The sequence below is a fragment of the Thalassophryne amazonica genome, chromosome 5 (genome assembly GCF_902500255.1).
Source record: "Thalassophryne amazonica chromosome 5, fThaAma1.1, whole genome shotgun sequence".
Taxonomy (NCBI): domain Eukaryota; kingdom Metazoa; phylum Chordata; class Actinopteri; order Batrachoidiformes; family Batrachoididae; genus Thalassophryne; species Thalassophryne amazonica.
Genome location: NC_047107.1, coordinates 125,089,223 through 125,103,405, shown reverse-complemented (window position 1 = coordinate 125,103,405; position 14,183 = coordinate 125,089,223). Strand labels below are relative to the sequence as shown.

Here is a 14,183-nt window from a genome sequence, read left to right as displayed (position 1 = left end):
TCCCTGCTGACAGCTGCAGAAAGGGGGTGAGAACAGCTAATCAGATTGTACGATTCCAGAGCAATCACAAATATGATTTGTAGACAGAAGCCACTTACTTAAACTCTGCTTGAGTCCTGATGCAGAGTGAACAATGACATGCAGAAAGCCATACAAACCAGGAGATTCATCATCTACAAAACAAAGACATCAGCTCATTAGCTCTTTATAGACATTTAATTTCAAATTAAACAAAACCTGCTTGTGAGAGAATCACGAGGGCTACAACGGCATGCCACGTTCACAAGTTGTAGGATATGTATTTGTGGAGGGGACGTGGCTTCGACCACACCCAGTTGTGGTGCAGTGCAATCAGCATGTGCACCCAAGCAATTACACAGTTATTCAGGATCTTTCAAACATGTGGCAGGTGGGGGTTTTCAAACAGGCCAAGACCTGAAAGAGGTCCTGATTGAGACAGATCTGAACCTGTTAAGGAGAGGAGGCTTCGGCCTGTGAGGTCCGACTGAACCACTGAGCCCGAGAGGACAGAGAGAGCAACAGAAGGTCTCAGAGGAATCATGTGAATCATGACCTCTACCAAGCAGATTTTATATAACGGCTGAGTGGATACTTGTCATTTGACTGGTGCTTCGTATGTTGCATTGCATTTAGAGTGCAATTTAGAGTTCACAAAGTCTTTTTTTTATTTTTATGGAAGTACAAAGTCAGTGCACAGCATCACCAGACTACACCTCAAAATTTGGACTCCTATTTAAAGTTTGTGTTGGACTTTAGCAGCAGTGGAACAACAAAATGTAAGTCCTTTTTCTGTTTTTTAGAAATTAATAAAATATCAAATGACAAGGATCTAGGAAAGTTGTAGGAAAACCTACAACTGAATCAACATGAAACACGGGATGCCGGACTGAAGTCCAGAATCTGTTCTTTAGTCATAGTGCTTACTGAAATATATATATACGTAGTGGGAGAACACTGATTTCTGGCTGTTACCATGGTAACACTTCTTGAATCTCACCTTCTTTATTCATGGTCACTGGAATGTTGTGGACCGTTTGGAGCTTCACACAGGAGTTAGTGAGCATCTGCAGCTCCACGGAGCTCAGAGAGAAGCTTTTGAAACCTGCAGCAGTACACAATCACAGTTAAATATATGGATAATATTACCATCTGATACTGCAGTTTTTTTCTCTCTCTCCTTCTTACATTTCTTCTGCTGCTCCCGGATGATCTCTCTCCACTCAGCACGCTCATAATCTGACGAAATCAGGAATGTGAAACCCTGAAAGACATACGTTACTGTACATTACTGCTTTATGTCAACAGCAATGCAGCAACACACCTATAGATGGCAGCAGAAACCAAAATGAGCTGCATTACTTTCTAAATGTGAAACATTCACCAGGTCATAAAAAAAGAAATATAAAAATGTGCGTAGGATTACTGCCATCTAGTGGTGAAGGTAGAATTTGCATTCTGCTATTTCACTGGTCACAATTTTGTTTCCCTTCAAGTTTTTGCTTCTTTGGCAACGGAGATTCACGTTCCTCGCCTTCTCTTGTATTTATATGTATGACCTTGCAATTGACAACAAGAGCAACACAAAGTGTGACTTATGTCCCCACATGTATGTCAAGTTGGTGTATGTTTTCACAGTAGAAGTGAAGTATTTCTGTAGTGCACTGTTGCCCAGTCCTAGTCCTCAGGACCCAAAGTACTGCATGTACTGCATTCCTCACTGGTCTAATTGCACATAATGAGCCAAATCAGACATGTCCACCAGCTGCTGACTGGCTGAACATACCTGATGAGTTGATCTGGTCTGAGTAGTTCATGAACAAATGCAAAACATGCAGTGGTATGGGGCCCCAATCAGGAATGGAAAACTACTACAGTGAAAGTCTGGTCCTTTAAAGATGGTATATGATCTACTTGTATAGTGAAAGACTGGTGCTTTACAATTAGCATGTGGTGTACTGACCCCATTTTAAAAAAAGAACAGTTCCACTAGCATCCCCCGTACACTGCAAAGAAATGTTTTCAATCAGACAAAGTGTTCTTTAGGCAATGGGCAGCAACGAAAATCAAGATAGCGCCCAAAGTGACCATACTGGATAATGGACAATGGGCCCTTTTAAAAGGAACCTCTCTCTCACCTTCACCAAGAAATGGTTTCAATCAGATGAAGTATTCTGTAGCTACTGCACATAAAAAAAAAAAAAAAAAAAATCAAGATGGCACTCGTGGAAGTTATACTGGATGACAGAATCCCCCATTTTTTTTTAAAGGAACATTCAACTCCTCTCCCTCAATTCACCACCAAGAAATAGTTTCAAGCAGATGAGATAATGTTTAGTTCTTTTCCAGGAACAAAAATCAAGATAACATCTGTAGCGGCTGTATTGGATAACGGACGACAGCCTTTGAAAATAACTTTCTTTGAGCCTCTCCCAGTACACTATCAAGAAATGTTCTTAATCAGAAGAGATGCTCTTTTCCATTTTGCATGGAAACAAACATCAAGATGGTGCCCGTAGAGGCCATACTAGATGATGGATGTCAAACAAGGCGTTTTTTTAGTTATAGTGTGGACAGAAAAATCCACATAGCATCTGTAGCTGCCATACTGGATACCAGACGATGGCCATATTTGAAAGGAATCTTCCTCCAGCCTCCTCAATGCACCACCAAGAAATACTTTCAGTACACATGGCATTTGAAGTTATTGAAATATTTACAGATAAACGCCTAGACAGACAAGAAAACATAACGCCCCCCAACTTTGTTCAGCTGGTGCATAACAAATTAGTACTCAAACTTGTTAGCCTGCATTCGCAATCAGTAGACAGTTTGTAGGGAAGCAACCACCATGAGAACTCTGGAGGTCGAAGCTTCAGTGGCTGTGACTGGAGAGACTCAACACAACAACGTTTTGATGCTTTGCTAGTCATCGTGCAGCGAGACACATGGAAAAAAACAGCCACGTGTTTTCTGGCAAACTTGACAGTTTTTACATTTGTTTCTTTTTCCTGTTACTTAGGTGACCTTGTATCCACCCGTGACCCGCTCCTATCCCATTAAACGTGCACTGACTCACCTTTCCGTTTCTGTTGGCGACTCTAAAGGCCATGTTGGGTGACATGAGGAGCAGCAGTGATTCCTGTTCCGATAACTTCTTCCTCAGTCGTTCCATCACTTTGGATCCTTTGGTGGTTCTCTGCAGTAACGGAGTTATGTTTGGTCACCTGACTGTCATCGTTCTGATGTTTCCACACTGTAGCTCATACGGACACTCTGACAATCAAACTGTACGCTGAATACTGCAATGTTTTCACACAGCTTTCAAATACAGCGATTAACACCGCTCGGAAAATAAAAAACAAAATGCCAGACGTCAACAAAGACAAAAATCGTCTTTCCACATGTATGAAATTATGATGATCATGAGTGTTTGTCTTTCTTCACCTACTCCTCCAAGGTCCTTTGGCTGATTTTGACCAAACTTGGTATTTCAGTGAAGGTTGGTCCTGACACTGCTTATAAAGAATTAACTTTGGAAAAGGTCAAGGGATTTGATTTTAAATCCAATTTGGTCCAAATGGGACACATGCTTGGGTGGATTTAAAACCTGCCCTTTGAAAGCCGGCAAGAGGTCAAACACTTGGGTGAAGGTCAAGGTCACTGGGGCCAAATGTCTGATTGCCTTAGTCCTTAGAAGAGCTATTACCAAGTGAAATACAACCAGAATGATGATTCAAGTTCACATAACTGTCACAGCAAATGAAACTTCTGTCTGTTAGTTCGTTAGAAAGATCACTCAAAACCTGTGAACCCACTGCTGTAAAATTTGGTGAAGAGGTGAACACTGCCTTGGAATGTACGTCATAAATTTGGGGGTTCATGTGGAAAAAATTGATAGGGCTCTGGCCTCCTCTGGTTGGTGGAGGTAAAGAAGTTTGGGCTATTATCCATTTTTATCAATGATCTATGATGCAAACAGTTTGGAGAATGCACTCTAATCAGTACCAATTAGATTATTGCTGACAATAATTATCCAGTTTTCATTCATTTTGAATAGTCTAATCTGAAAGTAAACCCATTAACCTTTTGGGCGGATCCTCAGAGAGACAAAAACAGAAATGCAAAACTTTCAAAAGATTGGAAGAAAACACAGTTTTGTAAATGCTGAGTTTGGTTGTGGTTAGATTCTGATGTGGATCCAAATTAAGGAGCAGAACCTGGACATTGTCCTTTAACTTGATCATTGCCCTCATACATTTACAACAGTAAGATTCTGATTCACAGCCCATATCAAACATGTGTTCACACCTTCTCTCTTTGGATGTCATTCTTGATCTGAGAGATTTTGATCTTCATGGCGTCTATCTCCTCATCTTGGACCAGAGGGATGGGCGTGGACTCAGAGTCCTCGATGGTCTGGAAGGTCAGTTCAGCCAATGGGATGTACCACTTACAGTCATACTGCTGCGCTTTCCTGTCAAAGGACAAATATCAGGTTCATAACTGACGTCCTGCAGGTTTAACAGAATACTAAGAGTGTAAAACAATACGTTTGAGAAAAACTGATGACCTCCATCCCTAACCCCAGCCTGGAAACCTCGAGAACATCAACTTTATTTACAGTGAAGAATTCTGGCTGCTGTGTTCTGTGCTGCTTAAGACGGGCTACAAGATGACTATGTGAGAAGGTCAGAGGTCCACCTGGTTTCATAAGATTCCAGGGTTTTAAAGCAGTCTCCACTGTGACTCACCCAGCAGCCTGTTTCTTCAGCTTGGTGCAGAGCAGCAGGTCAGTGAAGAGGAAGACGTGACGAAGTTTCCTGGAACCTTCGACCAGTTCCACCATGAATCGATCCCTCAGCAACTGACGGTTCTAACAGAAGCAAGAAATCACCACCGAAATCATGAAAACTGGAACCATCACCAAGTTTCCTGTGCTGGCTGGTGCATAGTACCACACTGGGCCAGTGATGGCACCCACTTTGTATTAGCTCCTGACTACAATTATTTGCTGATGCTCTGCCATTTTATCTTATATTCATAAAAAAGTCAGATGTATGTATGTGGGTACATATGCCCACCTATCCAAATGATGACTGGCCTGTTGCAAAGAAACAGTAACCACAACAATGGATTCATTATGAAGACAGGGATGGGACAGTAGATGTCCAAATAATTATGGACCTTCTAAATTAGAAGTCCCACTTCCTTCCTTCCCGCAATGTCCAACTATTTGGCAAACATTAGCTCCCAATGTTAAATAGATAAAAATACTGCTAAATCAAGATCAGTGTTCAGTGAGGAGGATTAAAGTTGCCTTTCACCAACAGCCATCACTCAGGTACCCTGCTAGTTTGTTACTAAAGCTCAATTCAGTTATTTGGTGGCTCCGTCCACTGTTATCCGGAGGCTAAGCTAATAGTTGAGCTAACATATGCACTCCTGGCTATTACAAGTTAAAGCTACACTGTTTAGGATTTAGTGTCATGTCGACGTGAGGCTGCAGACTGAATTATGCCATTGGGTGTCACGTTTGGTTCCCTTCACATTTTCGCTTCTTTGGCGATGGGGATTCATGCTCTCTTGACTTTTCTTGTGATAAAGTGGATTTCAAACTTGTTAGCCTACACTCGCAACCAGTAGCCAGCGTATAGTGGAGCAACCACTGATTCCTTCTTTTTTCTCCAGTCTTTCTTATTGTTACATGGGAAACAAGGTACCAGTAGATTCAGTAGATTCTCACAAATCCAACAAGACCAAGCATTCATGATATGCACACTCTTCAGGCTATGAAATTGGGCTATTAGTAAAAAAAAAAGTAGAAAAGGGGGTGTTCACAATAATAGTAGCATCTGCTGTTGACGCTACAAACTCAAAACTATTATGTTCAAACTGCTTTTTTAGCAATCCTGTGAATCACTAAACTAGTATTTAGTTGTATAACAACAGTTTTTCATGATTTCTTCACATCTGCGAGGCATTCATTTTGTTGGTTTGGAACCAAGATTTTGCTTGTTTACTAGTGTGCTTGGGGTCATTGTCTTGTTGAAACACCCATTTCAAGGGCATGTCCTCTTCAGCATAAGGCAGCATGACCTCTTCAATTTTTTTGACATATGCAAACTGATCCATGATACCTGATATGCAATATATAGGCCCAACACCATAGTAGGAGAAACATGCCCATATCATGATGCTTGCACCACCATGCTTCACTGTCTTCACTGTGAACTGTGGCTTGAATTCAGAGTCTGGGGGTCATCTCACAAACTGTTTGCGGCCCTTGGACCCAAAAAGAACAATTTTACTGTCATCAGTCCACAAAATATTCCTCCATTTCTCTTTAGGCCAGTTGATGTGTTCTTTGGCAAATTGTAACCTCTTCTGCACGTCTTTTATTTAACAGAGAGACTTTGCAGGGGATTCTTGCAAATAAATTAGCTTCACACAGGCATCTTCTAACTGTCACAGTCAATCAATCAATCAATTTTATTTATATAGCGCCAAATCACAACAAACAGTTACCCCAAGGCGCTTTATATTATACGAACAACATTAAAAGGTTTCTGTATTTCTGTCTGTGGGGTGAGGATGTGGAACAGATTGGGAGTGGGGCTCAAGCAATGTCCAAGCATGAACCAGTTCAAACAGCGGTACAAAAATATGTTTTTTTCTAGGTATAGGGAGGAGGAAGGGTAATGAGGGTTAGGGTGTTTTTGTTTTTTGCTTCGGCTTGTAAATATATAGTATTTTGTATGTAAGTAGGTATGTGTAGGTGTATATTTATGTTTGTGTATATATGTATATGTGTGTATATGTGTATGTATGTTGATGTGTGTATGTGTATATATATATATATATTGATATTGGTTTAGGTGTGTAGGAATCTATGTGTATATGTGGCAAAGGGTATTACTGGTTGTGGGGAAGAAGGGGTAGGGATAAATAAGCTGATGCTTCACCCTACCCCTTTTCGGACATGTTGGGTACACAGTAGGAACTTTTTTGTTGTTGTCTTTACTGATCTATCTTGTAATTGTTGTTGTATCAAATGTTCGAAATAAACAGTTTTCATTCATTCATTTATATTGTAAGGCAAGGCCATACAATAATTACGTAAAAACCCCAACGGTCAAAACGACCCCCTGTGAGCAAGCACTTGGCGACAGTGGAAAGGAAAAACTCCTTTTTAACAGGAAGAAACCTCCAGCAGAACCAGGCTCAGGGAGGGGCAGTCTTCTGCTGGGACTGGTTGGGGCTGAGGGAGAGAACCAGGAAAAAGACATGCTGTGGAGGGGAGCAGAGATCAGTCACTAATGATTAAATGCAGAGTGGTGCATACTAAGCAAAAACAGAAAGAAACACTCAGTGCATCATGGGAACCCCCCAGCAGTCTACGTCTATAGCAGCATAACTAAGGGATGGTTCAGGGTCACCTGATCCAGCCCTAACTATAAGCTTTAGCAAAAAGGAAAGTTTTAAGCCTAATCTTAAAAGTAGAGAGGGTGTCTGTCTCCCTGATCCGAATTGGGAGCTGGTTCCACAGGAGAGGAGCCTGAAAGCTGAAGTGCTCTGCCTCCCATTCTACTCTTACAAACCCTAGGAACTACAAGTAAGCCTGCAGTCTGAGAGCAAAGCGCTCTGTTGGGGTGATATGGTACTATGAGGTCCCTAAGATAAGATGGGACCTGATTATTCAAAACCTTATAAGTAAGAAGAAGAATTTTAAATTCTATTCTAGAATTAACAAGAAGCCAATGAAGAGAGGCCAATATGGGTGAGATATGCTCTCTCCTTCTAGTCCCCGTTAGTACTCTAGCTGCAGCATTTTGAATTAACTGAAGGCTTTTCAGGGAACTTTTAGGACAACCTGATAATAATGAATTACAATAGTCCAGCCTAGAGGAAATAAATGCATGAATTAGTTTTTCAGCATCACTCTAAGACCTTTCTAATTTTAGAGATATTGCGTTAATGCAAAAAAGCAGTCCTACATATTTGTTTAATATGCGCTTTGAATGACATATCCTGATCAAAAATGACTCCAAGATTTCTCACAGTATTACTAGAGGTCAGGGTAATGCCATCCAGAGTAAGGATCTGGTTAGACACCATGTTTCTAAGATTTGTGGGGCCAAGTACAATAACTTCAGTTTTATCTGAGTTTAAAAGCAGGAAATTAGAGGTCATCCATGTCTTTATGTCTGTAAGACAATCCTACAGTTTAGCTAATTGGTGTGTGTCCTCTGGCTTCATAGATAGATAAAGCTGGGTATCATCTGCGTAACAACGAAAATTTAAGCAATGCCGTCTAATAATACTGCCTAAGGGAAGCATGTATAAAGTGAATAAAATTGGTCCTAGCACAGAACCTTGTGGAACTCCATAATTAACCTTAGTCTGTGAAGAAGATTCCCCATTTACATGAACAAATTGTAATCTATTAGATAAATATGATTCAAACCACCGCAGCGCAGTGCCTTTAATACCTATGGCATGCTCTAATCTCTGTAATAAAATTTTATGGTCAACAGTATCAAAAGCAGCACTGAGGTCTAACAGAACAAGCACAGAGATGAGTCCACTGTCTGAGGCCATAAGAAGATCATTTGTAACCTTCACTAATGCCGTTTCTGTACTATGATGAATTCTAAAACCTGACTGAAACTCTTCAAATAGACCATTCCTCTGCAGATGATCAGTTAGCTGTTTTACAACTACCCTTTCAAGAATTTTTGAGAGAAAAGGAAGGTTGGAGATTGGCCTATAATTAGCTAAGATAGCTGGGTCAAGTGATGGCTTTTTAAGTAATGGTATAATTACTCCCACCTTAAAAGCCTGTGGTACATAGCCAACTAATAAAGATAGATTGATCATATTTAAGATTGAAGCATTAAATAATGGTAGGGCTTCCTTGAGCAGCCTGGTAGGAATGGGGTCTAATAGACATGTTGATGGTTTGGATGAAGTAACTAATGAAAATAACTCAGACAGAACAATCAGAGAAAGAGTCTAACCAAATACCGGCATCACTGAAAGCAGCCAAAGGTAACGATACGTCTTTGGGATGGTTATGAGTAATTTTTTCTCTAAGAGTTAAAATTTTATTAGCAAAGAAAGTCATGAAGTCATTACTAGTTAAAGTTAAAGGAATACTCAGCTCAATAGAGCTCTGACTCTTTGTCAGTCTGGCTACAGTGCTGAAAAGAAACCTGGGGTTGTTCTTATTTTCTTCAATTAGTGATGAGTAGTAAGATGTCCTAGCTTTACGGAGGGCTTTTTTATAGAGCAACAGACTCTTTTTCTAGGCTAAGTGAAGATCTTCTAAATTAGTGAGACGCCATTTCCTCTCCAACTTACGGGTTATCTGCTTTAAGCTGCAAGTTTGTGAGTTATACCACGGAGTCAGGCACTTCTGATTTAAAGATCTCTTTTTCAGAGGAGCTACAGCATCCAAAGTTGTCTTCAATGAGGATGTAAAACTATTGAAGAGATACTCTATCTCACTTACAGAGTTTAGGTAGCTACTCTGCACTGTGTTGGTATATGGCATTAGAGAACATAAAGAAGGAATCATATCCTTAAACCTAGTTACAGCGCTTTCTGAAAGACTTCTAGTGTAATGAAACTTATTCCCCACTGCTGGGTAGTCCATCAGAGTAAATGTAAATGTTATTAAGAAATGATCAGACAGAAGGGAGTTTTCAGGGAATACTGTTAAGTCTTCAATTTCCATACCATAAGTCAGAACAAGATCTAAGATATGATTAAAGTGGTGGGTGGACTCATTTACATTTTGAGCAAAGCCAATTGAGTCTAATAATAGATTAAATGCAGTGTTGAGGCTGTCATTCTCAGCATCTGTGTGGATGTTAAAATCGCCCACTATAATTATCTTATCTTAGATTTTTGCTGGTTATTGGTGGTCTGGGAGCAGGCACCGTCTCTACGGGGATGGGGTAATGAAGGGATGGCAGGGGGAGAGAAGCTGCAAAGAGGTGTGTAAGACTACAACTCTGCTTCCTGGTCCCAACCCTGGATAGTCACGGTTTGGAGGATTTAAGAAAATTGGCCAGATTTCTAGAAATGAGAGCTGCTCCATCCAAAGTGGGATGGATGCCGTCTCTCCTAACAAGACCAGGTTTTCCCCAGAAGCTTTGCCAATTATCTGTGAAGCCCACCTCATTTTTTGGACACCACTCAGACAGACAGCAATTCAAGGAGAACATGCGGCTAAACATGTCACTCCCGGTCTGATTGGGGAGGGGCCCAGAGAAAACTACAGAGTCCGACATTGTTTTTGCAAAGTTACACACCGATTCAATGTTAATTTTAGTGACCTCCGATTGGCGTAACCGGGTGTCATTACTGCCGACGTGAATTACAATCTTACCAAATTTACGCTTAGCCTTAGCCAGCAGTTTCAAATTTCCTTCAATGTCGCCTGCTCTGGCCCCCGGAAGATAACTGACTATGGTTGCTGGTGTCGCTAACTTCACATTTCTCAAAACAGAGTCGCCAATAACCAGAGTTTGATCCTCGGCGGGTGTGTCGCCGAGTGGGGAAAAACGGTTAGAAATGTGAACGGGTTGGCGGTGTACACGGGGCTTCTGTTTAGGACTACGCTTCCTCCTCACAGTCACCCAGTCGGCCTGCTTTCCCGGCTGCTCGGGATCTGCCAGAGGGAAGCTAACGGCGGCTAAGCTACCTTGGTCCGCACTGACTACAGGGGCCTGGCTAGCTGTAGAATTTCAGAATCACAGCACTTACAGGTAACTCCAGTCTGTCTTTGATCATCCTGGAGCTGATCAGTGGGTGAGCCTTTGCCATTCTGGTTATTCTTCTATCCATTTTGATGGTTGTTTTCCGTTTTCTTACACGCGTCTCTTTTTTTGTCCATTTTAAAGCATTGGAGATCATTGTAGATGAACAGCCTATAATTTTTTGCACCTGCGTATAAGTTTTCCCCTCTCCAATCAAATTTTTAATCAAACTACACTGTTCTTCTGAACAATGTCTTGAACGTCCCATTTTCCTCAGGCTTTCAAAGAGAAAAGCAGGTTCAACAGGTGCTGGCTTCATCCTTATATAGGAGACACCTGATTCACACCCGTTTGTTCCACAAAATTGACAAACTCACTGACTGAATGCCACACTACTATTATTGTGAACACCCCCTTTTCTACTTTTTTTTTTACTAATAGCCCAGTTTCATAGCCTTAAGAGTGTGCATATCATGAATGCTTGGTCTTGTTGGATTTGTGAGAATCTACTGAATCTACTGGTATCTTGTTTCCAAGGTAACAATAAGAAATATACTCAAAACCTGGATTCATCTTTTTAGACACATAGCACTACTGTTATTCTGAACACTACTGTACGTCTCCTGTCAATCTTTGAGTCTTCTGAGTTCGCTCCCCACAACTTGTATTTTAACCTTACAGTACCAACATGGCGGCCTCCATGAGGGGCCCTGCTCACATGTACATATGAAGGGCTCATGATAAGCTCATGAAAACACACCGATTAGTTGTTTCAGGTAATTATACACTAATAAACCAATGTTATGAAGGCTATATTCCATTTATGTTGCTAAAAAGGTCTAATTCCTACACACAGTAGCTTTAAAGCATTAAGGAGTTGGACCAGTTTCACTGCAGTCAATGGTAAGTGTCAAGACACCTACTGCCAGTAACTCAACTTCCTGAATGGCATCACAATAAAAGCATTTTAATGTCAAAGCAGTGGCAACTTCACAGACCATAAGGAATTTGATTACAAGTTAGGGCCTCGAGGTTAGAGAACTGGGTTTGTGAGCAGAGGATCTTCTGATCGACTAAGCTGCCTGAGAGCAAGGTCCTTAATCCCTAAGTAGGTCCCACTGTGCAGTTGAACACGTTGCGTGGCGGCACCCTGACACTGCTGTGTGTGAAATACTTTGAGTGTCTGCATCAGGTTGAAAAGTGCCATAGTTTACCATTTAATTAACATCAATTAGATTTTTTATATGTATTGGTGATATACAAGAAAACTGAACTGTAATTATGCTCACATACAGACACTGGACTCTGGTATTTTTTATTTATTTTTAGCACCTATAATGAGACCAAACTGAACAAACATTCAGCTTTAAATGCTCATGTTCATTACTGGCAGTGACAGTTGACAATGTCAACAATCGATGTTAATACAGAAGAGATCCCATCACTGGTTTGCCGTTGCCTCTCTTTGTTCAGACTTCCTATCATTTATGCAGGGGAATATTTCAAAGACTTTTCTGTGATGTAATCACAGAGGAAGTTGCCGGTCAGGTTCGCTGAATCACAGCACCAAGATGCCACGAAGAGGTCAGGATGCACTGTCAAACCGCACCCGGCTACAGAAGAGTTTTCTTTAAACAGAGGTCATTTCTGGGAAGTGGAGTCAGTGCCGCGGTAGGGAAGGATGGGAGTGAGAGGACAGCAATCAACAGGTTTTCCTGGATTTCAACACGGACATGGTTCCCTGCAGTGTTTGGACTGATTTTCCACAAGTTTCCTTTCTGCTCTGCTTCCGTCATGAAGCAGACAGGCAGAGATGAGTCAGCAAGAACCTCATTCACACGCCACTGCCAGACACCTTCAGCATAGGATTTTAGTGTCAGGAGATAAGACGGGACGGAAATGTGGCACACGTATGTGTGCGTGTGTGTGTGTGTGTGTGTGTGTAATCCTGACAAACGCTGCCATCTGACTGAGAGGATAAAACCTCAGCACAGAGTACACATCGCTCTGTAGACCTTAGTAAATATCCAACACAGTCATATAGAACAGCCACAGAACCTAGAGACTACAGGGCCCTATCTTGCACACGGCACATTGCATAGTAAAAGTGTTATTACTAATTTCTGACTAATGCAGTTGTCATTTTATCGACCTGCAGCCACATTGTGTAAGTAACAAGAGTACGTGCACTCATCGGTACACTCATAATAATAATAATAATGACTGTTTGTACAGCGCCTTGTGGTGCATGTCACACATTTCAAAGTGGTTTTACATCAACAGCTACACATACGAATTACAATTAACAAAAACAGTACAATAATAGAAACAGCACGAAACTACAAAATACAGTAATACTTTATACACACATGTACTACTCGTACATTATACATCACACAGAACAGATGTGTCTTAAGTGCGGAATTAAAAGACAACAGAATCAGACATATCCTAGCAGGCAAACTATCTCATAGAAAAATGACTGACACTAAGAGTGAGGCCTGCAAACCTCTTATTTAACTTTGGTGCCTGGGTTGGTGAGGTTAGACCTTACCCATGTGTTGTGATTTGTTGCTATATAAATTAACTGAATGGAATTGATAGTAATCCTGCAATTTGAGAACACAGCAAGGGCCGGTACATAAGGCACGAAAAGATACGTCAAATTGGTGGGTGCTTATCCATAAAAATTTTGCATGTTAACAGTAACGCTTTAAAATCTTGCTGTACATGAACATAAAACCAATGCAAGGAGGATAAAACGGGGTAATACGGTCAGATTTTCTTCCTCTGGTCAGAACTCTAGCAGCAGCATTCCGTTGAAACCAGTTGAAAACTAATACTTCAGGGGGAGGAGGAGTAACAGGAAGACAGAGGACAGGAAAGAGAGGAACAGTAGTAGCCAGTAAACCAGCACTGATCAGTATGTCTAGTATTTATTTATATTTGCAAAAAATAAAAATCTTTTTTGTACTTTTACTTTTGATGCACTGTGTGCTTCTTACCCTGTGTGCTATTATACAATGCTGGAACCTCAATTTCCCTGAGAGAGTCTTCCCAAGGGATTAATAAAGTTCTGTCTAATCTAATCTAATACCGCAAATATCAGCGTGGGGTCACAAACTCACCCGAATGAACAAGAAATAATGCAGTGACTCAGCTTTCTGCACTGACCTCTCCCTTCTTCACAGTCATGGACTGTCGGCGGGGGGTAATCTCCTCATTGATACTGGACAGGAAGTTGTGAGAGATGCGCAGTGCATCCTGTAACAGCAGATAATCTGGGTGGCTGGAAGGTGTGTGCTTCAGCAGGTCCTACAATTGAAAAAATAAAATAAATGCATATATGTAGAAGAGATATGCTTCTATTTTGAATTCACACTTATGACTGAGAAAATC

The 14,183-nt window shown here is 41.0% G+C and overlaps 1 protein-coding gene across 1 annotated transcript in view; it reads right to left on the bottom strand.

Annotated features, from left to right (window-relative positions):
- The window catches only part of si:dkey-91m11.5 (PH_BCR_vertebrate and RhoGAP_Bcr domain-containing protein), a 117,275-nt gene that overhangs the window by 25,734 nt on the left and 77,358 nt on the right, over positions 1-14,183 (bottom strand). Inside the window, 7 exon segments of the mRNA XM_034171280.1 lie at positions 99-173; positions 1,019-1,123; positions 1,207-1,282; positions 3,098-3,217; positions 4,330-4,495; positions 4,773-4,894; positions 13,959-14,099. Of these exon segments, the coding sequence (XP_034027171.1) occupies positions 99-173; positions 1,019-1,123; positions 1,207-1,282; positions 3,098-3,217; positions 4,330-4,495; positions 4,773-4,894; positions 13,959-14,099 (805 nt within the window).